Genomic DNA, 25,908 nt, shown 5'->3' on the forward strand with positions numbered 1-25,908 from the left:
TTGGTCCAAGCACTATTTGCCTTGTGTGGGAAGAGATTGATAGGTGGAAGTTTCAGTGGGGGAGTAGGTGGGAATGACCTGCTGAGAAGGAGAAAAACTGCTGTAAGGGATAGAAGTTAGAGTGCTAGCTGCTTTTTTAGCTATCTTATCAACATAAGCACTGCCCTAAGCAATGGGATCTGATGCCTTTTGATACGGCCCTTGCAGTGAATGACTCCAGTTTCCTCTGGAAGTAAAGCAACCTTGAGAAGAGTTTTTATTAAAGAGGCATTAATGATGAAGGACCTTTATGTAGTGAGGAAACCCTTTCTGCCCATATAACAGCATGGTGGTGCAGGATATGGAAGGCATATTTAGAATGAGTATAAATATTGACATGTTGTCCTTTTGCAAGAGTGAGGGCTCAAATTAAGGCAATGAGTTTGGCTTGCTGAGAGGTAGTGGAAGGGGACAGAAAGTATATATGTCAGGTGTGAGAAAGAAAATAGATTTTGGAAGTTATGAAAGCTGTAGAGAGTGAGTTGAGCATAGTTTGTGATTTTGAGGGCCTCTAAAAGTATTAAGGCAGTGGCAGCCGCCGCACGCAGACATGAGGGCTAGGCTAAAACAGTAAGGTCAAGTTGTTTGGATAAAAAGGCCACAGGGCACGGTCCCAGACCTTATGTAAGAATTTCAACCACACAGCCCTGGACTTCAGCTGTGTGTAATGAAAAACGGGTTGGGATGAGTCAGGGAGGGCTAGGGTGGGAGCAGTCTCTAAAACTGTCTTCAAGGAACAGAAAGAGGAGTGGGGAAAGGATTTAGGATCTATGGGGTCAGCTAGGTTTCCTTTGGTGAGTTTACATAATGGTTTTGTTAGGATGGCAAAACCAGGTATCCAAAGGTGGAGTATCTAACCATGCCTAGGAAGGAAAGGAGTTGTTGCTTTGTAGAAGGGGTTGGGGTTTGGGAGATTAGCCAGACACGATCAGCAGGGAGAGCACATGTGTTTTCATGAAGAATTATGTCAAGATAGGTAACGGATGAGGAAGAAATTTGGGCTTGACTGAAGTAGTGGTGACTATCCATGAAGCCTTGCAGCAGTACAGCCCAGGTAATTTCCTGAGCCTGATGGGTGTCAGGGTCAGTCCAAGTGAAAGTGAAGAGAGGCTGGGATGAAGGGTGCAGAGGAATAGTAAAGAAAGCATATTTGAGATCCAGAACAGAATAATGGGTTATGGAGGGGCTGTGGATCTCAAACATGCCTCAGAGAGGTAGTGCAAGGGGGCAGAGCAGTAGCCTCAATGATAGATGTGGAAAATACTATAGCATAGCCTGCCTTTCCTGGTGAGTGGCAATTAGGCCTCTTGAAACTGCCATCAATAAACCAAGTGTGATCAGGGTGAAGAATAGGAAATAAGGAAATATGGGGAAACTGAGTGAATGTCAGGTGGATCAGAGAGATACAGTCATGGGGGTCAGGTGTGGTATCAGGAATAATGTGGGCGCCAGCCTAAAACAGTAAGGTCAAGTTGTTTGGACAGAAAGGCTACAGGGCATGGTCCTAGCTCTTGTGTAAGAATTTTGACCACACAGCCTTGTACTTTGGCTGTGTGTAATGAAAAAAGTTGGGATGAGTTAGGGAGAGCTAGTGTGGGAGCAGCTTCTAGGGCTGTTTTTAAGGAATGGAAAGAGGAGTGGTGAAAGGATTTAGGATCTATAGGGTCAGCTAGGTTTATCTAGAACAGAATAATGGGTTGTGGAGGGAGGTACTGAGGATAGGAGACTATATGGGTTTGGCACCATGGGGTGAATAGGCAAGATAATTAGGTTGATAAGGCGCAGATCCTGAACTAACCTGTAAGATGTGTCTGGTTTTTGGACAGGTAAAATGGGGGCGTTGTAAGGAGAGTTTATAGGCTTTAAAAGGCCATGCTGTAACAGGCAAGTGATAACAGGCTTTAATCTTTTTAAAGCATGTTGTGAGATGGGATACTGGCATCGAGTGGGGTAAGGGTAATTAGGTTTTAATGAGATGGTAAGGGGTGCATGATTGGTCACCAAGGAGGGAGTAGAGGTTTCCTATACTTGTGGATTAAGGTGTGGAGATACAAGGGGAGGATGTGAAGGAGGCTTTGAACTGGAGAAAGGGCAGCAATGCGGTGTGGCTGTAGCCTAGGAATAGTCAGGGAAGCAGATAATTTAGTTAAAATGTCTCGACCTAATAAGGGACCTGGGCAGGTGGGGATAACTAAAAAGGAGTGCATAAAAGAATATTATCCAAGTTGGCACCAGAGTTGGGGAGTTTTAAGAGGTTTAGAAGGTTTAGCAGCCTGGACGTCAATACCCACACAGTCATGGAGGCAAGGGAAACAGGCCCTTGAAAAGAAGGTATGTGGAGTGGGTAGCCTCCATATTGATTAAGCAGGCGACGGACTTACCCTCCACTGTAAGAGTTACCTAAAGTGTCTGTTAAAGGGGTGGCCTGCCCCTCCACACCTGTGGGCATTTCTCGTTATGGGGAACAAGAGACTTGAGAAAAGAAATGAGACACAGAGACAAAGTATAGAGAAAGAAAAAGTGGGCCCAGGGGACCAGCACTCAGCATACAGAGGACCCACGCTGGCATTGGTCTCTGAGTTCCCTCAGTATTTATTGATCATTATCTTTACCATCTTAGAAAAAGGGAAGTGACAGGATAATAGGATCATGTAGGGAGAAGGTCAGCAGTAAGACATATGAATAAAGATCTCTGTGACATAAGTTTAAGGAAAAGTGCTGTGCCTTGATATGCATATGTAAACATTTCCATAAACCTTTTTAGTGCATAAAGAGCAGCATTGCGCTAGCAAGTCCCACCTTCAGCCCTAAGGTGGTTTTCTCCTTTCTCAGTAAACAGAACATACAATCGGGTTTTACACCTCGATGTTCCATTGCCCAGGGATGGGCAGGAGATGGATGCTTTTCTCTATTTCAACTGCCAAGAGGCCTTCTTTCCTCTTATACTAGTCCTCCTCAGCACAGACCCTTTGCAGGTGTCAGACTGGGGGATGATCAGGTCTTTCTCTTCCCACGAGGCCATATTTCAGACTATCACATGGGGAGAAACCTTGGACAATACCTAGCTTTCCTAGGCAGAGGTCCCTGCAACCTTTGGCAGTGTACGTGTCCCTGGGTACTCGAGATTAAGAGAATGGTGATGACTTTTCACAAGCATACTGCCTTCAGGCACTTGTTTAACAAAGCACACCCTGCACAGCCCAAAATCCTTTAAACCTTGAGTCACCACAGCACATGTCTCTTGCAAGAACAAGGCTGGGGGTAAGGTCACAGATTAACAGCATCTCAAATACAGAACAAAATGGAGTCTCTTATGTCTGCTTCTTTCTATATAGACACAGTAACAGTCTCATCTTTCTTTTCCCCACATCTGTGATGGTCCAGAAGGCTTCCGAGGCGATTGAGCAGCGTCAGTCTTCACCTGCTAAACCAAGAAGATCTGGGAAGGAGTCAGTCCGAGAGCCTTGGGCTAGAGTTCCAGGGGCTCTGGGAGTGGCTGCTGGATGAGCTGGACAGTCTGATTTCCAGTGAGGCTTCGCACAGATGGGACACGACTTAGGAGGAATCCCGGGCTGCAGGCATTCCTTGGCCCAGTGGCCAGATTTCTGGCACTTGAAGCAAGATCCTGAGGGAAGCGGTGCTGTGGGAATGCCTGACTGCAGTGGCTTAGGCATTTTGAAGTTCTTGTGTACCGGAGGTGTGGCTGGGTTTTGTTTCACAGCAGAGGCAAGTAATTTGAACTCTTTTCTATTATTGTACACCTTGAAGGCAAGATTAATTAAGTCCTGTTGTGGGGTTTGAGGGCTAGAATCTAATTTTTGGAGCTTTTCCTAATGTCAGGAGTGGGTTGGGTAATAAAATGCATATTGAGAATATGACGGCCTTCTGGCCCTTCCGGGTCTAGGGCAATAAACCGTCCAAGGGTTGTTGCCAAATCGGCCGTGAACTGGGTTGAGTTTTTATATTTGATGAAAAAGAGCCTAAACGTTAACTGATTTGGGAAAAGTCGGATAAAGAAAAAGAAGTATTAACCTTGGCCATGGCTCCAGCTCCAGCCACCTTTTTAAGAGGAAATTGTTGGGCAGGTCAGGGAGGGCTAGCTGCAGAACGAAACTGTAAGCCAGACCAGGTGTGAGGAGGGGATGTGATAAAAGGATTATAGTGTGGGGGAGCAGAGGCTGAGGAAGAATTGGGACCTGACTCGGCCAGGCAAGGAACAGCCTGCAGAGGAGAGGTCAGATGGGTCTGTAGAAAAGGAAGGTTCAAAAGACTCAGCGCTTGGGGTGGGACTGAAGGAACATACAGGAGAGAAAGAAGAAAGATTTGGGATGAGTCACATTGGGAGCAGAGACTAGGGAGGGACCAATGTGTAAAAGAATGCCTGGACATCAGGCACCTCAGACCTATTTGCCCATTTTTTGACAAAAATCATCCAGGTCTTGTAAAATGGAGAAATCAGAAGTGTCATTTTCTGGCTATTTAGAACCATTATAGAGCTTGTATTGGGGCCAAGCAGTGTTGCAGAAGAAAATAAGATGCTTAGGTTTTAGGTCAGGTGAGAGTTGAAGAGGTTTTAAGTTTTTAAGAACATAGGCTAAAGGAGAAGATGGGGGAATGGAGGGCAGAAGATTGCCCATAGTGAAGGAGATAAGTTTAAAGAGAAAGGTAGAGGCACGGAGAAGGGGGTGGGTGAGCAGCCCTGGGCTGCAATGTGGGTGAGCAGCCAAAGCAGGTGTCCCCACAATTGACTTGCCACCAAGGGAATGTGGGTGAATGACCAAGGCAGGCGTCCCCGCAGTGATTAAACACCAAGGGAAGATTGTCTTCCCGAGTCCGTGATCGGCACCAGAGTTTTGAGTCCATGGATAGAATGTGTCTCCTTTGTCTTTACTAGAGAGGAAAAAGAACTGGAATTGGAAGGACAGGGAGATTGAAGGGTAGCAAGAGAGGAAGATTGGAGGGTAGCAAGAAAGGCTGGAGAAGAGAGTGAAAAGACCGCTTACCCGATTTGAAATTGGTGACATGCTCCTTGGACTGGTTGGTCTGAGGACCTGAGGTCGTAGGTGGATCTCCTCACAGAGTGAGGGCACGGACGGGGGACCAGTCTCCTGAAGGAGTCCTTCTGACCCGGGTCTTTGGCACCAAATTTCACACGTGTCCATGTGAAGAGACCACCAAACAGGCTTTGTGTAAGCAACCAGGCTGTTTATTTCACCTGGGTGCAGGTGGACCGAGTACAAAAAGAGAGTCAGTGAAAGGAGATGGGGTGGGGCCATTTTATAGGATTTGGGTAGGTAATGGAAAATTACAGTCAAAGGGGGTAGTTCTCTGGCGGGCAGGGGTGGGGGTCACAAGGTGCTCAGTGGGGGAGCTTCTGAGCCAGCAGAAGGAATTTCACAAGGTAATGTCATCAGTTAAGGCAGAAACAGGTCATTTTCACTTCTTTTGTGATTCTTCAGTTACTTCAGACTATCTGGATGTGTACATGCAGGCTTGGGCTCAGAGGACTGACAGTTTCCCTTTTCACTTGGTTCTCATCCTCTCTTGTCTTCCGCCATGTCAGACGTGCCTTTCACCTTCCACCATGATTGTGAGGCCTCCCCAGCCATGTGGAATTGTGAATCCATTAAACCTCTTTTTTTTGTAAATTGCCCAGTTTCAGGTATGTCTTTGTATCAGCAGCGTGAAAGTGGATTAACATACTCCCTCAAATAGGGATGATCATGATCATTACAATAGCTACAATCTTAGTATTTTTAAAGCACAGTACCTAGAATCCACTAATCTATGAACTGATCTTGAGCAAGCCTATTTCCTACTCAGACCCCAAGCTCAGTATGAACATAACTTTCCATGCCTCTGTGCAATGCTGCGAAAGGCCTGCATACTTGGAGTCCATAGGAGAGTGTGCTCAAAACACAAAAGTCCCAGTGACCCCACACCACTCGACATCAAAGCAAACGTGGCAGGAGTGTGTCCCCTGGCCACTTGCCTTCTCACTCGAACAGACTGTGGATGTAGCACTTGCTCGTGGTAATTGTGGATCTGACTTTCCAAAAGTACAAGTATGTGGCCACTTTAATCACTGAGCTTCAGTTTCGCTCTGTAAAATAGGGAGAACTAATAATCCCAGCTGCAGGGACTAAATGGTGGATGCAAACAGCCTTGTAAGAAGTTGTTATCCGTGCAGAGGAAAAATCGGGTGTCACCAGCATGGAAGGACCCGGAGGATACAGCCAGCCTTTCTCTGTCTTGTCCATCCCCTGGTCTTTTAAACGGGAGTGGGGCGGGGCCACAGCATCGATCACTCGGCACTCCTCTAGGCACTGCGTCGTGATCAGAGGAGCGGTGAGCGATCGATACTCCTATGCTAGCCTCTGACTTCTCGGGGGAGACAGCCGCGTGGTCGGACCAAAAGCAACGAGTAGTCGCCAGCCCAAAGGCGACTCGACACCGTCCCAGCTGAAGAGAGGTTAGTCTGAGCAACTCGAGAACTGAGTCAGCTCCAGTTCCTCAGAAGTGGAGAGGCCGGGTTCAGAGGCATAGACCGCGCCGGCGTCATGTGAAGCAGCAAAGCCCGACCTCGCGCGTGCGCCTTGGAAAGCCCGAGGCTGGCTCGCGTCGGCGCTTGCGCTCTGAGCCGGCCTGCGCTGCCAGATAGAGGGAAAGGCTCCGCGCGTGGGTAGTGCTCGTCTTCTGGCAGTGGTTTTGCGCATGCGTGAGGGCAGGCCCTTGAGGCGGGCTGCTGTGCGCTTTCGCGGTTCTTGGCGGTCTAGTCGGTGTAGCCCTAGTGCGCCTGCGCGGGTTTTATGCCCTGGTGTGTAAGGCCGGCTGGAAACGATTCAGCCGTCAGGTCCCAGATAAGAGCCGCGAGAAATGTAGCCCCGGGAAAGGCGCTGAGGAGGAAAGGGGGTCTGAGGCCTCGGGGGGGCTCAAGGCTAGTGCGGGGTACGTGGGACCCTCTGGGGCCTGGGTGTGTGGCTGCCCTAAGGAAAGGTGCTTGTAGCTCGGTAAGACTTAACGATGGGCATCGGTGCGTTTCCTAGCAACGGTGAGACTCGCCGTGCTCCGGAGGACACGGGAGCAAGCCCGGGGTCAGGAGGTGCGCGGGCGTTGGGGTCACACGGATGACCCAAACACAAAGACTAGGTGCCCCTTAGCCAAAGGGATCCTTGTGCCATGAATAAAGCTTTCTGGAAAACGTTCCAAACTTCTCTGAGAAGTTTTACAGAGCTCTTGTGTTTGCACAAGTTTTGTGGAATACTGCCATCATAACATTGAAGAGATTAGAGAACCGGACTGCCTGTTCCAAGAAAGCCAGATGTAGGCTGACCTGTCCTGGAAGCCCCCTCTGAGAGGCTTTCTCATGACCAGCATGGTGCTCGCCGTACCCTGAGACCCTCTGCAAATCACAGTGAGGCTCTCGGAGAGGCCGTTCCGCCCAGCCACCTTAAAGAATACTCAGGGAGGTGCTTTAGAGGAGTTGATGTTTAAAAATAATTTAAGGGTGGGCTCGGTGGCTCATGCCTGTAATCCCAACCCTTTGGGAGGCCGAGACAGGCCGATCACTTCAGGTCAGGAGTCACGAGACCAGCCTAGCCAACATGGCGCAACCCCGTCTCCACTAAAAATACAAAAATTAGCTGAGTGTGGTGGTGCACACCTGTAATCCCAGCTACTCGGGCGGCCAAGGCAGGAGAATTGCTTGAACCTAGGAAGCAGAGGTGCAGTGAGCTGAGATTGGGGCACTGCATTCCAGCCTGGGTGAGAGGAGACTCCGTCTCAAAAAAAATAAAAATAATTTGAAAGAATCCTGGGATGACAGGGCAGTGGTTTCCAAGAGGGATATATCCCATAACCTACCGGGAACCCACTTTGCTAGTGTGCATAGTGAATTCTGTCTGGATGGCGAATTTATAAAGTCCAGGCCTGAGTCTTAGGGCTGGTATATACAGGCTGTATTTGGCTCCTTTTTGTTTAATGCGACCAACAAGAAGCCTTTTATAAGATTCATCTTAGTCTTGTTTATAAATCCAGGAGAAAAACCACTCTGAGAGGTTAGCACATAACAGCCTATATTCTGACCTTCTTTGCAAGTTCATTTCATACACCAGCAGACAAGACTTTAAGGAGCATTTAGGGGCTGAATCAAGTCCACTCAAAAGCTGTTTTATGCAACCCGTGCTTGATCTTCCCCCTGAAAGCTGTTCCAGGTTATGAGGCCAGTTCACAAAGCCAGGACATAAGACCACTCAAGCTGTTTCTATACCTGATGCCCCAGCTCCCCTGCCAAAAAAAAAAAAAAAAGCCTTCCCTGGGCCGGGCATGCTGGCTCACGCCTGTAATCTGAACTTTGGGAGGCTGAGCCGGGGGGATCACCTGAGGTCAGGAGTTCAAGACCAGCCTGGGCGATGTGAAATCCCGTGGCTACTAAAAATAGAAAAATTAGCTGGGTGTGGTGGCGGGCACCTGTAATCCCAGCTACTCAGGAGGCTGAGGCAGGAGAATCGCTTGAACTCGGGAGGCAGAGGTTGCAGTGAGCCGGGATGCCACCATTGCACTCCAGCCTAGGTGACAGAGCGAGACTCTGTCTTTAAAAAAAAAAACAAAAACAAAAAAAACAGCCTTCTCTAATCAACAAGAGGTCTTTGAAGGCCAATACCTGTTGAGCTCTGGGAGACTGACTTGTAAAGTGAAGATACGAAGCCACTCAGGCTTTTTCATATGGCTCAGGCTTTTTCATATGGCCCACATTTGGGTTACGGTAGGTGTCAGTTTGCCTGGAATAACACCAGTTTTTTACTGATGCAGACATAAATATTAATAGCATCTTGGTTTGGATGACCCACCTACACCTGGCCACTAGAAGGTTATCTGTACAACTCCCAATAAACCCTTTTATGTGGAGCTCTTGAAGGCCAGTCTGTGGCACCACTCTCAAAGACTGCTTCACACATCTTTTTTCTTCTTGCAGATAACTGGCAAGTCACACATCTTATTCTTGACTCCCTTCTTTGGAAGCCTGTTTGTTTAGCCTTTTGTGTGTGTGTTCTTTTTTTTTTTTTTTTGGGAGGGACAGAGTCTTCCTCTGTCACCCAGACTGGAGTGCAGTGGCTAGATCTCGGCTCACCCCGACCTCTGCCTCCCAGGTTCAAGTAATTCTCCTACCTCAGCCTCCCGAGTAGCTGGGATTACAGGCGTGCACCACCATGCTGGCTAATTTTTGTATTTTTAGTAGAGATGGGGTTTCACCATGTTGGCCAGGCTGGCCTGGAGCTCCTGACCTCAGGTGATCCACCCTCCTCGGCCTCCCAAAGTGCTAGGATGACAGGCGTGAGTCACTGCACCTGGCCTTAATATAAGACTTTGTAAACAGCAATTCAGTAAGGAGTTCTGGGAAGCCAATCAATAAAGCCAGGCCATAAGGCTAGTCTGGCTGGTCCTTTCCTCTAGAAAATTGCTTGATACAACGAGAAGCCTTTTTTGTCGGACCAGTATGTGGGGAATGTCGGAAAGCTGATGAGCCTGGACCTGAGGCCATTCAGAAAGGCAGTGACCTGAGGCCCGCACCTGACCTTCCCAGGAGGCCCATCTCAAGTGGTTGGTGGTGTGAAGGCTGCTTCTCACAACCCATGAGGCCAGCGACTCTGGAAGATTGCTTTACACAGCTAACAAGAGAGTGTTTCCCTAGCCAGACCAAGACTCCTTCTGTAAGGCCTTTTTGCACGGCTAACAGGAGCCAATGTGTCTGCTCCCTGCAGGGGTAGATGGACACAACAAACAACACTTTCCTGTCACTATGAAGAAACCACAGATTGATTTGTAAAACTAAGACAAAATCTGACTTCACTGGGTCCTCAGACAAGCCCCCATCTATAGAAAGGCCAGTTTTTAAAACAAGTTACAAGGGCTGGGCATGGTGGCTCACACCTGTAATCCCAGCACTTTGGGAGGCTGAGGTGGGCGGGTCACTTGTGGTCAGGAGTTCGAGACCAGCCTGGCCAACATGGCAAAACCCCGTCTCTACTAAAAATACAAAAATTAGCCAGGCATGGTGGCAGTCGTGCCTGTGGTCCCAGCTACTCAGAGGCTGAGGTAGGAGAATCACTTGAACCTGGGAGGCGAAGATTGCAGTGGGCTGAGATCATCACATGACTGCACTCCAGACTGGGTGACAGAGCAAGACTCCGTCTCAAAAAACCATTTTGGAAGACTGTTTCCTGTGCCAGGAGGTGGCTGTTTGATATGGCAACTACATAAAAGGCCAAATTATGAGAGGTTTGGGGAAGTCTATGCAACCAGGCAGAAGACTCATAACGGCCAGAATGCCACTTCACCATGCTGCCAACATAAGGCCTTGTAGGAGGCTATAGTTTTATTTTATTGTTTGAAACAGGGTCTCACTCTGTCGCCCAGACAGGAGTGCAGAGGCACAAACATGGTTCACTTGTAGCCTTAAACTCCTAAGCTCAAGCAATCTTCCTGCTTCAGTCTCCGGAGTAGCTGGGGCTACAGGTGTGTGCCACCACAGCCAGCTAACTAATTTTTAAATTTTTTTTAGAGACAGGGTCTTGAATTCTTGGGCTCAAGCAGTCCTCCTGTTTCAGACTCCCAAGTAGCTGGGATTATAGGTGCCCTGCTGGAGGGTAGTGTATAATATCAATCTTGAGGCCTTTGGGGAGGCCATTTCAAGTGGCTTATACAGAGGCAATCTGAAAAGTCATTTTGAAAACAAACTCATACAGCCATCCTGAACCTCTGTCTCTGGAAGATCATTATATATTGTCAACATAAGTATCTCTGAAGGCCTTTTGACGAGGCCATTCATTGAAGAACTCTGCATTAAAGAATAATAATGAGGCTGTTTCATGTGGCCAAGAGGAGACTGTTGTGTACAGCCAACTCGCAGTATTAGGGAGCCATCTTTCCCAGGACAAGGCTGTGCCCACTGGCCTTCAACATGAGGTCTCCAAGGCCAAGTTGCAAAGTAGCAGATAGGCTGCCTTAGGAGGCAGTTTATGAAGATCAAATGTGAGGCCACCCTGGGAGGCCAGGTGACAAAGCAGCACATGGGGCCACCGGGCAAACCTGGCTACAAAGCCACACACGTGAGGCCACCTTGAGAACCTGGCTTTGTAAGGCTGATAGGCGCCCTGTGAGGGGCCATTTTATAAGGTCACTCTGAAACACCAGTTTATAAAGCCCGTAGTCTGCATTGCAGGGAACAGGTTTATAGCCCATTTGAAACCCTCTGGGAGGCCGTTTTCTAAGGTCGTCAAGAGACAAGTTTACAAAGCTGGTACGTAGAGCCCCAGTGGAAGCCAGTTTTATGGTAAGGCAATAAATGGTCTCCTGGGAGGCCTTTCCACCAGCCTTTATGAGAAGCCAGGATATGAGGCCCCTGAGGTCTTTTGGATGCTCAAGATGAGGCTTCTCCATGTTGTTCTATAAGATTCATAGAAGACACACAGGGGATAAGCCAGGAGGCCACCCAGGGAGGCCAGGGATGGGCCCATGTGGTGTCTTGTGCTGGCCTAGTGGATAAGTCCATGCTGGAAATTGGACTATGAAACTCTCCAAGAAGGCTGTGAATGAGGCCAACACAAGCATTTTAGGAGGTTAGAGATAGAACCCACCCTGGCAGGCTGGGGCTTTCTGAGGCCTACCACACCCTGAGCTTGCTAGAAAGAATGTTCATTGTGAACCAAGGACAGAAATGAACTCATTGTGAGCTCAGCCCTGTGGATACGAAGTCCAAAGAGCTCACCCTTGAGGGCAATGAGTGTTCTGGGCAGACACTGCCACTTACTCTGTAGTTTTGGACAAATTGCTAAACCTCTGAAATCTCAGTTTATTCATCTGTAAAACTCCCATCGTAGGACTGCAAGGGACATGTTAATATATGTCAAGCATGCAGCATTGACATGGCACACAGGAGAGGGTGCTGAGATCAGCGGGAATTTAAGCCCTGCTTCTGCACAAATGATTGACCGTCGGCCTCGGGGCAAGTCACTTCATTTTTGTTTTTTTTTTAAATTTGAGACAGGATCTTGCTCTATTATCACCCAGGCTGGTGTCATGATCTCGGCTTACTGCAACCTTTGCCTCCAGGCTTAAGTGATCCTGCCACCTTCAGCTTCCCGAGTACCTGGGACCACAGGCATGTACCGCCATGCCCAGCTAATTTTTGTATTTTTTGTAGAGACGGGGTCTTGCCATGTTGGCCAGGCTAGTCTTGAACTCCTGAGCTCAAGCGATCCAATTGCCTTGGCCTCCCAAAGCGCTGGAATTACAGGCATGAGCCACCATACCAGCGTCCTCGAATACTTTTCAAAGTCCGGCACTCCCAAGTGCCTGCCATGAGGTGGGCTCTGCTTTTAGGCTCTGGGGAAACGTAGAGGAGTGAGCTACATTCTTGCCCTGGTGGGGCTGGCAGTGCAGTGTTGGATAGACACACATGTAAGCTGGTGTTTTCATACATCCTGACAAGTGCTGTAAGAGAAGCTCAAGGGCTGCAGGAACACAGCACACTGCTGGAGAATCTTAACAGGCCTCACATAGGGGTATTTAAGATGGGCCTTAAAGGTTGAGTAGGAGTTTGCCAGGCAGCAGAGGGGTATGGGAGGCCTTGCAGACAAAGACAATACATGTTCCTTTCTGAACATTTATCCAGTGCTCACTGAGTACCAGGTGTTGAGACAGGCCCTGAAGATACAGCGGGGACCCCAGACAGATGGGGGCCCTCCCCTCCAGAGCTTCTGCCCAGCAGAGAAAACCACTGTTGAAAAATCCTCACAGATGAGATGCAGGAAACTGCGGGAACGCACAGGGGATCAGGTCTGTCCTGGTGTCTGACTCTTGCTTCTCTCCACCTCCCCAGGCACGTGTCTGACTGAGCTGGTGGTGGCCTGATGGCTGGAGACCCCCACTGCCCTGCAGAGCCCCTGGCCAGAGAAGGCACTCTTTGGGAGGACCTCAGGGCACTCCTGCCGCACACTAAAGAAGACCTGAAGTTGGACCTCGGGGAGAAAGTGGAGAGGAGCATGGTGACGTTGTTACAGCGAGCCACTGAGCTCTTCTACGAGGGCAGGAGGGACGAGTGTCTGCAGAACAGCGAGGTGATCCTGGACTACTCCTGGGAGAAGCTCAACACGGGCACGTGGCGGGACATAGACAAAGACTGGCGCCGGGTCTACGCCATCGGCTGCCTCCTGAAAGCCCTGTGTCTGTGCCAGGCACCTGAGGATGCCACCACTGTGGCCACAGCCCTGCGGGTCTGTGACATGGGCCTGCTGATGGGGACGGCCATCCTGGGGGACATCCTCCTTAAAGTCGCTGCCATCCTCCAGGCACACCTCCCTGGAAAGAGTCCTGCCCAGAGCTCCACCCTGGAGCAGCCCTGCACAAAGGTATGTGGGGGAGATTGCCCCAAGCACACTGGCCATCCAGCAGTGCTGTTCTTCTAGAAATTCCGAGTCATCTCTCCCACAGGGTGAGGACTCGTAGCCTGCAACCCCTCTGATGGAAAATAGCATCTCCATTGATTCTGAATTTCTGTTTGTTTTTCGAAGTAGGCTCCCGTTCTGTCGCCCAGGCTGGAGTGCAGTAGTGCAATCGTGGCTCACTGTAGCCTCCACTTCTTGGGCTCAAGCAATCCTTCTGCCTCAGCCTTGTTAGTAGCTGGAACTATGGCAGTGTGGCACCACACCCAGCTAATTGTTTTAGTTTTCCATTTATTTTTCATTTTTTGCAGAGATGGGGTCTCATTATGTTTCTCAGGTTAATCTGGAACTCCTGGCCTAAAGCGATCCCCCTGCCGTGGCCTCCCGAAGCACTGAGATTACAGGTGTGAGCCACTGTGCTCAGCCCTCATTGATTTTTGAAATGGAACAGCTCCATTCGTTTTGTCAAAAAAAAAAGAAAGCTTTTTCCTTTTTTTTTTTTTCCGCAAAGGCAGTGCCCTTTCAGCAGAGAGGCAACAGAGAAGCTTCGTGGTTCCTAAGGGGAACAGCTTACAGCGATTGTGTGGGTGAGAGCTGCAGCCAGCGGCGGCCCGTTTCTTTCAGCTTCTTCTTGGTGGGCTTGCTGAAGTCTCACCCAGGCGAGGCGATACCTCCGGCTGCTCCTGTCTCTCTGCTCCTGGATTTGGATGAAATACTACAACTAGCTGATGTCTGTTTTGGGGATCAATCTCTCCCACTTCTTGGGTCTGTATGCCTGTTCCAAAGAGCACCCCCAGGAACAGAGTATGGTTTACTCTGAAGGCTTCAGGTCCTGGTGCCCACACACAGGCCTCACTTACAACACCCCCAAGCAAGTCACTTAACCTCCTTTGAGCCTTGGTTTCCTTGTCTGTAGAGTGGCCGGTAACGGACCCACAGAAAGAAATGACTAAGACTGTACGAGACACTCAGTAGTGGAATTATGGGATGTTTCTGACGGTTTTCTAAATGCTGTGTTTTCAGAATTTCCTCCAATGCATATTATTATTATTATTGTTATTATTTTTGAGACAGAGTCTCACTCTGTCACCCAGGCTGGAGTGCGGTGGCACAATCTCAGCTCACTGCAACCTCCGCCTCCCAGGTTCAAGCGATTCTCCTGCCTCAGTCTCCTAAGTAGCTGGGATTACAGGCGCTCACCACTATACCTGACAATTTTTGTATTTTTAATAGAGACAGGGTTTCACCGTGTTGGCCAGGCTTGTCTGGACCTCAGGTGATCCACCCACCTCAGTCTCCTAAAGTGCTGGGATTGCAGGCATGAGCCACAAATTATTTTTATGTAAGAAAAATGCAAGTGATTAACACTAAACACACATGCATGTAACCAAAATAAAAGAAAATCCAATAAAGGGAGAAGAAACATTTTCAACAAATATGTCAGATAATGAATATCTCTATTACGTAAGGAATGGTACAAATCAATAGGGAAAAAATCTTGAGCCCCAGGAGGTAGAAGACCAGGAACCTGAACAGACTGTTCACAAGAAGGAAATAGATCTGTTAAACAAATGTGCAGGAAAATGTTCAGCCTCACCTCTGGTTAAAAAAATAAGAGAGAGAGATGCAAATAGCGAAACAGCATGTCATCTTTGGCTCTTAAGTTAGCAAACAAGGCTTCATATGATACCCGGTGTTGCCAAGGGCACCATGTGGCCAAGGGCATGGTGTGTGGGTTGCTCTTTTATTTTGTTTCTTTTTTTTACAGACAGGGTCTTGCCCAGTCACCCAAGCTGGAGTGCAGTGGCACAGTCATAGCCTTTTGCAGGCCAGGTGTGGTGGCTCACGCCTATAATCCCAGCACTTTGGGAGGCCGAGGCTGGCAGGTCACCTGAGGTCAGGAATTCGAGACCAGCCTGGCCAACATGGTGAAACTTCATCTCTACTAAAAATACAAAAATTTGCCAGGCGTTCTGGCACACGCCTGTAATCCCAGCTACTCTGGAGGCTAGGCAGGAGAATTGCTTGAACCCCTGAGGCGGAGGTTGTAGTGAGCCGAGATCGTGCCACTGCACTCCAGCCTGGGCAACAGAGCGAGACTTGGTCTCAAAAAAAACAAAAAACTGGCCGGGAGTGGTGGCTCACGCCTGTAATCCCAGCACTTTGGGAGGCCGGGGCGGGTGGATCACAAGGTCAGGAGATCGAGACCATCCTGGCTAACAGGGTGAAACCCCGTCTCTACTAAAAATACAAAAAAAAAGATTAGCCGGGCATGGTGGCGGGCGCCTGCAGTCCCAGCTACTCGGGAGGCTGAGGCAGGAGAATGGCGTGAACCCAGGAGGCGGAGCTTGCGATGAGCCGAGATCATGCCACTGCACTCCAGCCTGGGCGATAGAGCAAGACTCCGTCTCAAAAAAAAACAAAACAAAACAAAACAAAAAAAAACAAAAGAAACAAACAAAAAACATAGCTCACTGCAGCCTTGACTTCCTAGGCTTAGGTGATTTCTCCCACCTCAGCTTCCTGAGTGGCTGGGACTACAGGCGTGCACCACCATGCCCGGCTTTTTAAATTTTTTCTAGAGATGGAAGTTTCTCTATGTTGCCTGGTTTCAAACTCCCAGGCTCAAGCAGTCCTCCCTCCTTGGTCTCCCAAAGTGCTGAGATTACAGGTATGAGCCACTGTGGCTGGCCATTTCCAGCAGGTTCACACCTGTGGACACTGAGGCTCTCAAGCAGCAAGTAACTTACTCAGGTCACCCAGTTGGGAGATGGTTAAGTAAACGATGGTACAGCCACTCCTAAGAAACTGCAAGGACTGGGTGCCCACGTGGAAACTGCTTTTGATAAATGATTGGAGGGGAGAGGCAGGGCTGCTGCTTCATCGTTGCTGTTACCCCCAGTGGGTCAGAGATACTGTGTGTGTGTGTGTGTGTGTGTGTGTGTGTGTGTGTGTGTGTGTGTGTGTGTGTGTGTGTGTGTGTGTGTTTAAGATGGGAAAAGACCATGCAGGAATGAGAAGACCTTAAGATGATGAAGTTGGAGATAGTAAGTTTTCCTTTATTGCAGAATTTCTGTGAAAGCAGTTTATAATGAAACAAACATTTTTAATGAAATGGTTAAGAAGAAAACCACCTTGATCTCATGAGGAGCAAACAGTAATAGTAGCACTAATAATAGCAAATGTTGTCTATTGTTGTCAGTGGTACTCGACAGCTAAGCTCTCCTACCCCTGACACAGGTTCCTGGTGGAATGCCTCAAATGTCGACTTCCTGAGGTGCTTGCTAATTTGTTCTGTTTTGATTTTAAACAGAAGGCAAAGACGGACCATGGTTCGATTCCAGATGTGAACTTAGAAAGAACAGTCCCCCGGCTGCACCGTCCATCCCTCCAGCATTTCAGGGAGCAGTTTTTGGTTCCAGGGAGGCCCGTGATCCTGAAAGGCGTGGCTGACCACTGGCCGTGCATGCAGAAGTGGAGGTGGGTGGTCACAGAGGGAGGTGAGGTCCCTCTTCCCATTTTAGCGTTCCCCAGGGCTCCCTGAGTCCCTCCCCTGACCGTCCCCAGAGGAGTGCAGCCTTGTACATGCTTCACTAGCAGCCCTTGACTGACTGCCTAGGGGTTAAAAGAGAATGAAAAGTAAGGTGCTCTGAATTTATGCCACAGGCTATGAGATTCTTACCTTCTACCTTCCTCGCCCTAAGTGGTTTTTTAATGAGTCCCTAAGTGGCAGTCCTAGGATGTGTCTGTTATGCAATTTTTGCAGGATCCTAGCAATTTCAGACCATCTCAGGGCCCTGAGGCTAAGCACAGAAATAACCCAAGAGACAGCCCCTCTCTCTGAGGGATTCTGTGGTCTCTTGTGTTTGTTTCTAGTCCTTTCTCAGATTCATGATGGAGAGATCAGATCAGGCAGCTGGAGCGTGGCTGTCATGGGAGGCTCTGCATGAGTTTGGAAATAAGGAGGCATCTCTCCAGGAAGGTAGATGGAGTCGGCCTGTTTTGTGGTTTAGCGGAGCGAATGGTACCTGCTGAGACATGTAGAGGACTTCTCATTGCAGGAGCTCTCCTCACAGCAAGCCTTCAATGAAGCATTTTACTATGTACCTGGCACTAGGACAGGTGTTGTCATCACCCCCATTCTGTAAATGGGGATCAAGGACTCAGAGAGGTTCAGTAACCTCCACAGAGCCCCTGGCCTGTACCTGATGAGGCCTGGAATCAGTCCCAGGCTAGAGGGCAGAGCCCAGGGTACTTCACTGCAGCACCCGCCGCGCTGCCCACTATTTGTTCAAAAGTTTCTCAGCTTAGTGACAAAATGAGCAAAGAAAGAAGTGAGGAGGCCGTTGGCAAGCAGGGAACCAAAGCAGCCCAGCCAACCAGACTTACTGGCCCTATCTGCAAAGCTCTGCAGCACTGTGTAGGAGCTGTACAGCCTTGAGCAGGGAGTCCCGCCTCTCCGTGCCCGTTTCCTCATCAGTGAAGCTGGGGATGACAGTCCTCGTCTCTGCACATGAGATTTTCTGAGGATGAAAGGGGACCACATGCAAAGCACACTTAGTACTATGCCCAAAAACTATTAGCAGTGATGACGCCAATGTGTGTCTTTCTGCTAGTTTGGAGTATATCCAAGGGATCGCTGGCTGCCGAACCGTCCCGGTGGAAGTTGGTTCGAGGTACACAGACGAGGAGTGGTCCCAGACACTCATGACGGTCAACGAGTTCATCAGCAAATACATCGTGAATGAGGTACATCATGGGGACTGCTTTCCCCTAATACTTGGAAGGGAGAGAGCGTAGAACATTTAGGCAAATAACCCTCCGTGTGTTGCAGTGGGAGGTTTTGGAGGAGCCAGTCCGTAAGTCTGTGGTCAGAGGGATGACCACAGCGAGGAAGGCAGGCTGTTCGGCCAGCAGACATGAGGGACTCATGTCAGGTCCTTTTTAATGGGCAGGGGAGTATAATTCAGTGGGTTCCAAAAGTTGGACAGCTAAGTCAAGAGTATGTATATTTAAAATTTTAATAGTGGCCAGGCATGGTGGCTCACACCTGTAATCCCAGCACTTTGGGAGGCTGAGGCAGGCGGATCGCTTGAGCTCAGGAGTTCAAGACCAGCCTGGGAAACATAGTGAAACCCTGTCTCTATAAAAAATATAAAAATCAGCTGGGCGTAGTGGTGCGTGCCTGTAATCCCAGCTACTCAAGAGGCTGAGGTGGGGCAAATTGCTTGAGCCTGGGAGGCAGAGGTTACAGGGAGCCAAGATCAGGTCACTGCATTCCAGCTTGGACAACAGAACCAGGCCCTGTCAAAATTAGGACAGGACAGGATAGGACAGCTTATTTTTCCCAAAAGTTAATCACTTATACTTTCACCAGCAATTAACACAAGTGTCTGTTTTCTTACATCTTTGCCTGCACTGTTTGTTGCCATTTTATGAAAATGCTTGCCAATCAGATGGGAGATCAGTGCTTTACAAACTGGGTACCCCAGTGCTGGAGAGGTTCTTTGAAGCTGCCCCAGGGCCTCTAAGGGTTGGAGAGGACCATTCAGGATGGAGTGGAAAGGTGGCGGGGCTGGGGCTGGGGCCAGCTGGACAGCAGCAGCAAGAGGGCATCTGTCACAACTAACTGGGCTTTCTGTGTCGCCTCTGGTTTTCCCCGGTGGATTAGCCGAGGGACGTCGGCTACCTTGCTCAGCACCAGCTCTTTGACCAGGTAAGTCTGAGGCCACACTCCTCTCTGTCCCTCACCTTCTCACCTTCCCCTCTCCTCCCCTCCTGGGCTCAGTGCAGCTGGAGTAGTGGGTGTGAAGTAGGAGGGAAGCAGCAGGTGAGGCTGGGAAGTTGACAAGATGTGAGTGACAAGGAGCCATTTTCCTAAAGTAACAGGAAACACTGGGGGTTGCCAGTGCTCCGAGGATTGCAGGGGCCGCTGTTCAGAGATGAAGGGAGCAGCTGTCGGACCGGGTGGCTGGCTGGGCTGTTGCTGTGGTGCAAGGAGAGGTGATGCTGGCAGATGGAGCAGTTCAAGATAGGTGTGAACCGCCGGACCCTGGACGTGGGTGGATGTGTGGGGGTGGGAGGGAAGATCAGGGAAGACGCCCAGATTCAGGTCCCCAAAACACTAAATAGAGGGAGCTGGGGCACCCAGGAGGGACCTGGCTGTTGTGGTGTCTGCCTGGAGTGCCCAGGGAGGCAGCACTTGGCAGGATTCAAGAATAGGGCCAGGCGCATGGGGTCAGGGCCACAGCCAGGGGTGGGCTGGGGTTGCACCTCTGCAGCCTTTGCAGTGGGGCCCTGGGATGCTGCTCAGCTGCTGTATCTACTGCTGAGGCCAGGGCTGCCTGACCCTGTCTTGATGGGGCACCCAAGGACAGTAGGCCAGGAGCCTTCATGCCGACATTAAAGGAGGCTGGCAGTTTCTCTTCCCCAAGCCTCCCTATTAGGACTCGTGCATGCTGCCTCCTGTCCATGTCACTTGCTAAGTGAGGGAAAGGGGGATTCTAATTGATCAGGTCCCTACTGTGTGATCCCGAGACTCGCCTTTCCCCCAACCCCAGTCATCCTGGGGGCATGGCCTCAGTGTGGGCCGGGGACCCTGGAAGCCACAGTTAACCTTGGCTCCCTGTCCTGGAGCAGCTGTTTCATACTTTGTAGAACAGGAGGAGGTATATTTAGGAGTAGAAGGTCAAGTTCACAGTGACTTTCAAGATGAACCAGGACTTGAAAGACGTTTCAGGTAATGGAGGGCTGCCTGGGTGTTTACCTTGGGTCCCAGAGCTGAGTGTCCATCATGATGTGAGAGGACCCTGGAGAAGTCCCAGCAGCCCATGCCCAGGTGTTGTCATGCCATGTGGCAAGGACAGTGTTCTAGAACCTTCTCTACCTAAGGGATGCTCAGGGGCTCCTACCAAATTCTTGTCCCAGAACCTCTGACTGACTTCTCCCAGAGACCCCGTGTTCTAGAAGATTTTGGCCAACAGTTTAAGCCTGCCTCAATTATCAGTCACATCTTAGGAGCGCTGATTCCCTTGGGGTCTGTGCATCCTTGGCCAGTGATTCTGACGACATAATCTGGTCAGCCAATCACCTTTCAGAAATCCTGATGATGTCATCAGGGACCAATCATAGTTTCTGCTCAGATTCCACAGGGCCAATTCTGGTCAGAAGCAGCAGTGTCGGGTGTTACCTTTGGGAGGAACCCCCAGCAGCCCTGGGAGGGACCTCAGCTTGCGAACTTGTACTTCAGTCCTAAGCAGCAGGCGCGGCTGCGTTTCTGCACAGCTGATTTGAGACAGGCTCTTAAAGGTCTGAATAGCAGTGTCTGGGACCAAGCTCCCTGCGGGGAGAACATTCCAGCTTTTCCCGGTACATACTGGTTTCTGAGCAAGCAGCCTGAAGTTACCATCACTGCTCCCAAAGGAATGGTAGTGTCCACCTGCAGGTGCCTTCAGGCTGGGGAGCAGTGACTCTAAAAAGACCTGTGTCCCCCGGCAACCCTGTTTTCATGCCTCTCAAGCTTGAAAAATGTCGCCGGGTCCAACCAGGGTCCTGTGAAGAACCCTGGGGTTCTCGGTGGCCTGGGGGGTGTGGGGTGGTGGCGTGCTCTGGTGGGTTCAACCCCAGAGGTAACTGAGGTGCCTGCAAAGGGTCTGGACAGGAAGTGGACTTAAAGTGGTGTGTTTTCACTCTGAGACCCTAGCTTTGTCTAAAGGAGGCCAGGGCCGTGTGCAGTGGCTCACACCTGTAGTCCCAGCACTTTGGGAGGCCAAGCAGGACCGGCCTGGACAACATAGCAAGACCCCATCTCTACAAAAATAAAATTAGCCGGACACGGTGGCATGCTCCTGTGGTCCCAGCAACTCGGTAGGCTGAGGCAGGAGGATCACTTAAACCCTGCAGGTTGAGGCTACAGTGAGCCGTGATGGCACCACTGCACTCCAGACTGGGTGACACAACAAGACTGTCTTTGAAAAAAAAAAATTACAATAAATAAAGGAGGCCAGGCCACCGCAGCCCTGCCCCGCCATGAACATCCGAGATCGCCTGACGTGTGGCATATAACTCTGTTGGAGGCCATGGGGAGCCACCCCACCCTTACTGCATCATATAAAGCTCAGAGCACAGACCCAGGCCCACACCTGTCTTTCTGATCAGGCAGTTTCAATGCCCAGTCTGTTGCTGCCAGGTATGGCAACAGATCCTCTGTGCCTACCCTGGATTTTAAAACTAGGAAGGCGAGGGCCGGGTACGGTGGCTCACACCTGTAATCCCAGCACTTTGGGAGGCCGAGGCGGGTGGATCACTTAAGTCTAGGAGTTTGAGACCAGCCTATGCAACATGGCGAAACCCTGTCTCTACAAAAGTAAAAATAAAAAAAAATTAGCCAGGCATGGTGCATGCTTGTAGTCCCAGCTACTAGGGAGGCTGAGGTGGGAGGATCACTTGAGCCCAGGAGGCAGAGGCTGCAGTAAGCTGAGATCACACCACTGCACTCCAGCCTGAGAAACAGCCAGACCCTGTCTCAAACACACATACACACACATAATGGATATAGGTGTGTGTCTCTGACTCTTCTTTGGCCTCCGGGCTGCAGTGTCCCCGGCCAGATCCCCACCTCTCATGTCTGCTCTGCTGCCCACAGATCCCGGAGTTGAAGCAGGACATCAGCATCCCCGACTACTGCAGCCTGGGCGATGGGGAGGAGGAGGAGATCACCATCAATGCCTGGTTTGGTCCCCAGGGAACCATCTCCCCCCTACATCAGGATCCCCAGCAGAACTTCCTAGTCCAGGTTGGAGCTACAACTGGAATAGTGGCCTCCTATCTCCTCCTGGCCCAGGCACCTGGCTGGCCACATTCTCTGCCTTTCAACACCGGGCTCTTAAAAAGAAACAAGAAGCACTGAAGGGGATGAGGACAAAAGTAGAAAACAAACCCACAAACGGCGCCAGGCCCGGGAAGGCCTCTGCAGTCGGCTGCTTCCAGAAGCGGCTGTCCTGTGTGGGCCCCTCCCAAGATCCCTCACAGGGGAGCCCTCGGGAGAGGGAGCCAGTGCTGGCGTGGGTGCCTGGTGCCTCTGGCCCTCCCCCGCCTGCCACCCATCCGATCCAGACCAGCTTCTTCCAAATAGGAGGCGGCAGGCCGGGGGAGGAGTTTTCTCAGTCACTGGGAGGTTTTTTCCTGAGACCCAGGCAGAGGAGCAGATGGGTTTGCTACAAGGGGAGGTACCTCTGTCTACTGCTGTAAGACCACCTTAGTTTTCACAGGCAAAGAGAAGTTTAGTAAAGGAGAACATTCTCCTACCCCAGCAGACCAGTCCAGAGAGGCAGCTCAGGAGTGGGCTAAGAGCCGGGCTTCAGGAGCCAGCCTGCCTGGCGCGGACAGCAGCCCTGCCACACCTCAGCTGTGTGAGCTTGGGCAGCTCATTTAATCTCTCTGTGCCTCAGTTTCCTCACCTGCAAAATGGGAGTGAAGATAAACCACCTCAGAGAGGATTAAATCAGTTAACACACGTGAAGCACTTAAGTGGTGCCTGGCACAGACAAGTGCCTAATAATGGTGGGCTCCAAAATGTATTTGGAAGAAAAACATACCTTTAGGCCAAGTTTGGTGGTTCACACCTATAATCCCAGCACTTTGGGAGGCTGAGTCAGGAGGATCACTTGAGGCCAGGAGTTCAAGACCAGCCTGGGTAACGTAGTGAAACCCAATCTCTACCAAAAATAAAAATACAAAAGTCAGCTGGGTGTGGTGGGGCACACCTGTAGTCCCAACTACTGGGGAGGCTGGGGCAGGAGGATCTCTGGAGGGAGGAGGTCGAGACTCCAATGAGCCATGATTGCACCACTGCACTCCAGCCTGGATGACTGAGACCCAGTCTCTAAAAAATAAAACAGGAAGAAAAACATACACGTGGAACTGTAAGCATGTGTGGAGGGGAAGGGCAGGCTGGGCCCAGGGAGCAGCATGTGGAAGGGGACAGAGGCCAGGGTGGGCGTGGGGCAGCAGCAGAGTGAGGCCGCCAGCTGACTGTCAGGGTCTCTTCCCAGGTGATGGGGAGGAAGTACATCCGGCTGTATTCCCCGCAGGAGTCGGGGGCTCTGTACCCTCATGACACGCACCTTCTCCATAACACGAGCCAGGTGGGCACTGGGGGTCCGGGGTGACATTGCAGGTTCTCCCCACTGCCCCAGAGATGATGACGTCCTTTGCTTTCTTCAGGTCGACGTGGAGAATCCTGACCTCGAGAAGTTCCCCAAGTTTGCCAAGGCCCCATTCCTGTCCTGCATCCTGTCTCCTGGAGAGATCCTGTTCATACCCGTGCAGTACTGGCATTACGTGCGGGCTCTGGATTTGAGCTTCTCGGTCAGCTTCTGGTGGTCATAGCCGGGCGAGGAGCTGAAAGGGCCTGACATGCAGACAGCACTCATCTGTTCACTGATTTCCTGCTCTGTGCCCCACCTGGTGCTGGGTCCTGGAATCTATAGACAAGCAGGACTGAAGCTGTGTCCTGAAGAGCCTTCACTGCCCAGTGGCAGCCCTGGGCGGCTGAGCTTCAGCACTGGACGGGCACAGAGCGGGGGCTGCCCAGGAAGGAGCACACTCCAGGCTGGGGGTGCATGAAGAGGAAGGTGAGGAGAGCCCAGAAGGACCCTGCAGGCAGACAGCCTGCTTGGGGACTCCGGCATCAGAAAGCCTAACGTGTTTGGGAAACGGGTGGGTCACACGGGCAGGGGTGAAACGTGGGCTCTGAGGTTGGCTACTCGACTCAGACCCGGCCGCGCTGCGTACTTGCTGCGTGACTTGGCCAGGATCCCCCGCTTCGTTGTGTCCACGTGGAAAAGAGGGCAAGGCCAGTCCTCACTGCAGAGGGCCGAGGAGGCAGTGCTGAGCCCCTGCTGCTGCATGAACCTTAACCACTGCCACTGATCCCAATTACTCTGATCCTTCTGCCCTTGCTTCCCATAACTGGGCCTGCTGGACACCACAGCCTGAATACTGGAGAAAGCTGGGTGTTGCCCAGGTCACAGGAGAGAGTCCATAGAGGCCTGCTCAGGAGCCCAGACCCCTGCTGGGCAGTGGGAGCTTTCTGTCATCCTCGTGGCCAAAGCATAACCCACCTGCCTGCAGTGAAGTGCGAAGGTCTTGCTGGATGACTTTTCACCCACACTCATCCAGGAGCAGGCTCCCAAGTGAAGAAACCACTGAACCATCACCAGCCCCTGGAAGCCTCCCTCTAGCCACCTTCTAGTCACCATCCCCCAGAAGTAATGACTCTCAAACCGGTGGAAGGTTTGAGGCCAGGGGGACACCCAGGCTCCGTGCTTTCTGTAATTGTGTCTTGTTTGTGTGCACGCAGGTTTGTTTTATGTTTTGGCCATTAAGACTTTCCCCAGCCCTCTGTTTTTTGTTTTTTAAACTAAATAGAGATGGGATCTTGCTATGTTGCCCAGGCTGGTCTTGAATTCCTGGGCTTAAGCGATCCTCTCACCTTGGCCTACCAAAGTGCTGGGGTTACAGGTATGAGCCACCATGCCAGCCTTGGCTTCTTTCTTCCCCCCTTCCAAGACAGGCCTGGGAAAAAGAGCCCTGAGGGTTCAGCTGCCATCCTGCCAGCACCTTGACTCACTGGCTCAGCTGCTTGTCTTTTAGCTAAAAATCAAGCCGCCTCTGGTTGGCCAGGGGGTAGCTACCCTGGGGTAACTAGAAGGGGGATGGGAAGGTGGCCACGGGCAGCTGGAACTCTAGTTCCTGATGCCCTCTGTACCCAGTCCAAGGAATTTGACCTTTATTTGGTAGGTCCTGGGGTTCCCGGCCTTTGAGCAGACACCAGCAGAATCTGCAATCTCGAAAGCTGGCTGTTGGCAGGGAGAGGCCGTGGTACTTACTCATCCTGGGAGTGGGCTGCTGAGGGGCCGTGGGTGTGCCAGGGAGTGACACAAGAGCTATCTGGAAGTGGAGTCCACTTGGCTCCATGGGCAGCTGCTTGCAAGGACATTGTTTATTCCCTGCCATTGTTAATAGTGAATTACCTAATCTTTCATAGGAAGAATTTACACCAGATGTCAACACCCCTGAAAGTAGGGAGGCATAAAACAGGGACGCCCCATGACTGGGTTCGCCATTAGTGAGGAGCAGTGGCTGCCCAGCCACAGAAGGCTGTGACTCCCAGCCCGCATGTGTCACTCACACCTCTTCCCCAGCGGAAGGACAGGCGGGTTGTGGCCCCAGCTCCCAGTGGCCCAGCCGCTCCATCCGCTCCAGCTGGCAGGCCCCATGGCCCATCTGTAGCGTAGCGTGATAGAAAGCTGGGCACGGGAGGCCACGTTCATTAACGTATGGTATCCTGGCCAGGAGGCTTCCCGCAAATGTCCCTTGTCAGATGAGGAACAGGAAAAGGGGAAATGGCCCTGCCCTGTGGCCG

At 50.8% G+C, this 25,908-nt stretch overlaps 1 protein-coding gene across 3 annotated transcripts; it reads left to right on the top strand.

The window, feature by feature from the left end:
- The first annotated feature begins 6,360 nt into the window (after window positions 1-6,360).
- KDM8 (lysine demethylase 8) lies at window positions 6,361-24,931 on the top strand. 3 transcript variants are annotated; one of them, XM_010367525.1, is made up of 8 exons: window positions 6,361-6,511; window positions 12,920-13,448; window positions 16,795-16,961; window positions 18,098-18,230; window positions 19,153-19,197; window positions 22,126-22,275; window positions 23,534-23,626; window positions 23,706-24,931. In XM_010367525.1, the coding sequence occupies exons 2-8, from the start codon at window positions 12,951-12,953 to the stop codon at window positions 23,868-23,870; spliced, it is 1,251 nt and encodes a 416-aa protein (XP_010365827.1). In that variant the 5' UTR covers window positions 6,361-6,511; window positions 12,920-12,950; the 3' UTR covers window positions 23,871-24,931. The 3 variants fall into 3 exon arrangements, with proteins under 3 accessions (XP_010365827.1, XP_030780767.1, XP_030780766.1); XM_030924907.1 differs by lacking the exon at window positions 23,534-23,626; XM_030924906.1 differs by lacking the exon at window positions 19,153-19,197.
- Window positions 24,932-25,908: the final 977 nt, after the last annotated feature.

This window comes from Rhinopithecus roxellana, chromosome 20 (assembly GCF_007565055.1).
Source record: "Rhinopithecus roxellana isolate Shanxi Qingling chromosome 20, ASM756505v1, whole genome shotgun sequence".
Lineage (NCBI taxonomy): Eukaryota > Metazoa > Chordata > Mammalia > Primates > Cercopithecidae > Rhinopithecus > Rhinopithecus roxellana.

Excerpts from the sequence above, each read along its gene's own strand:
- KDM8 (XM_010367525.1), top strand. The coding sequence starts at position 12,951 with ATGGCTGGAGACCCCCACTGCCCTGCAGAGCCCCTGGCCAGAGAAGGC. Across the intron at positions 13,449-16,794 it reads TGGAGCAGCCCTGCACAAAG|AAGGCAAAGACGGACCATGG; the intron begins GTATGTGGGGGA and ends GATTTTAAACAG. Across the intron at positions 18,231-19,152 it reads GCAAATACATCGTGAATGAG|CCGAGGGACGTCGGCTACCT; the intron begins GTACATCATGGG and ends CCGGTGGATTAG.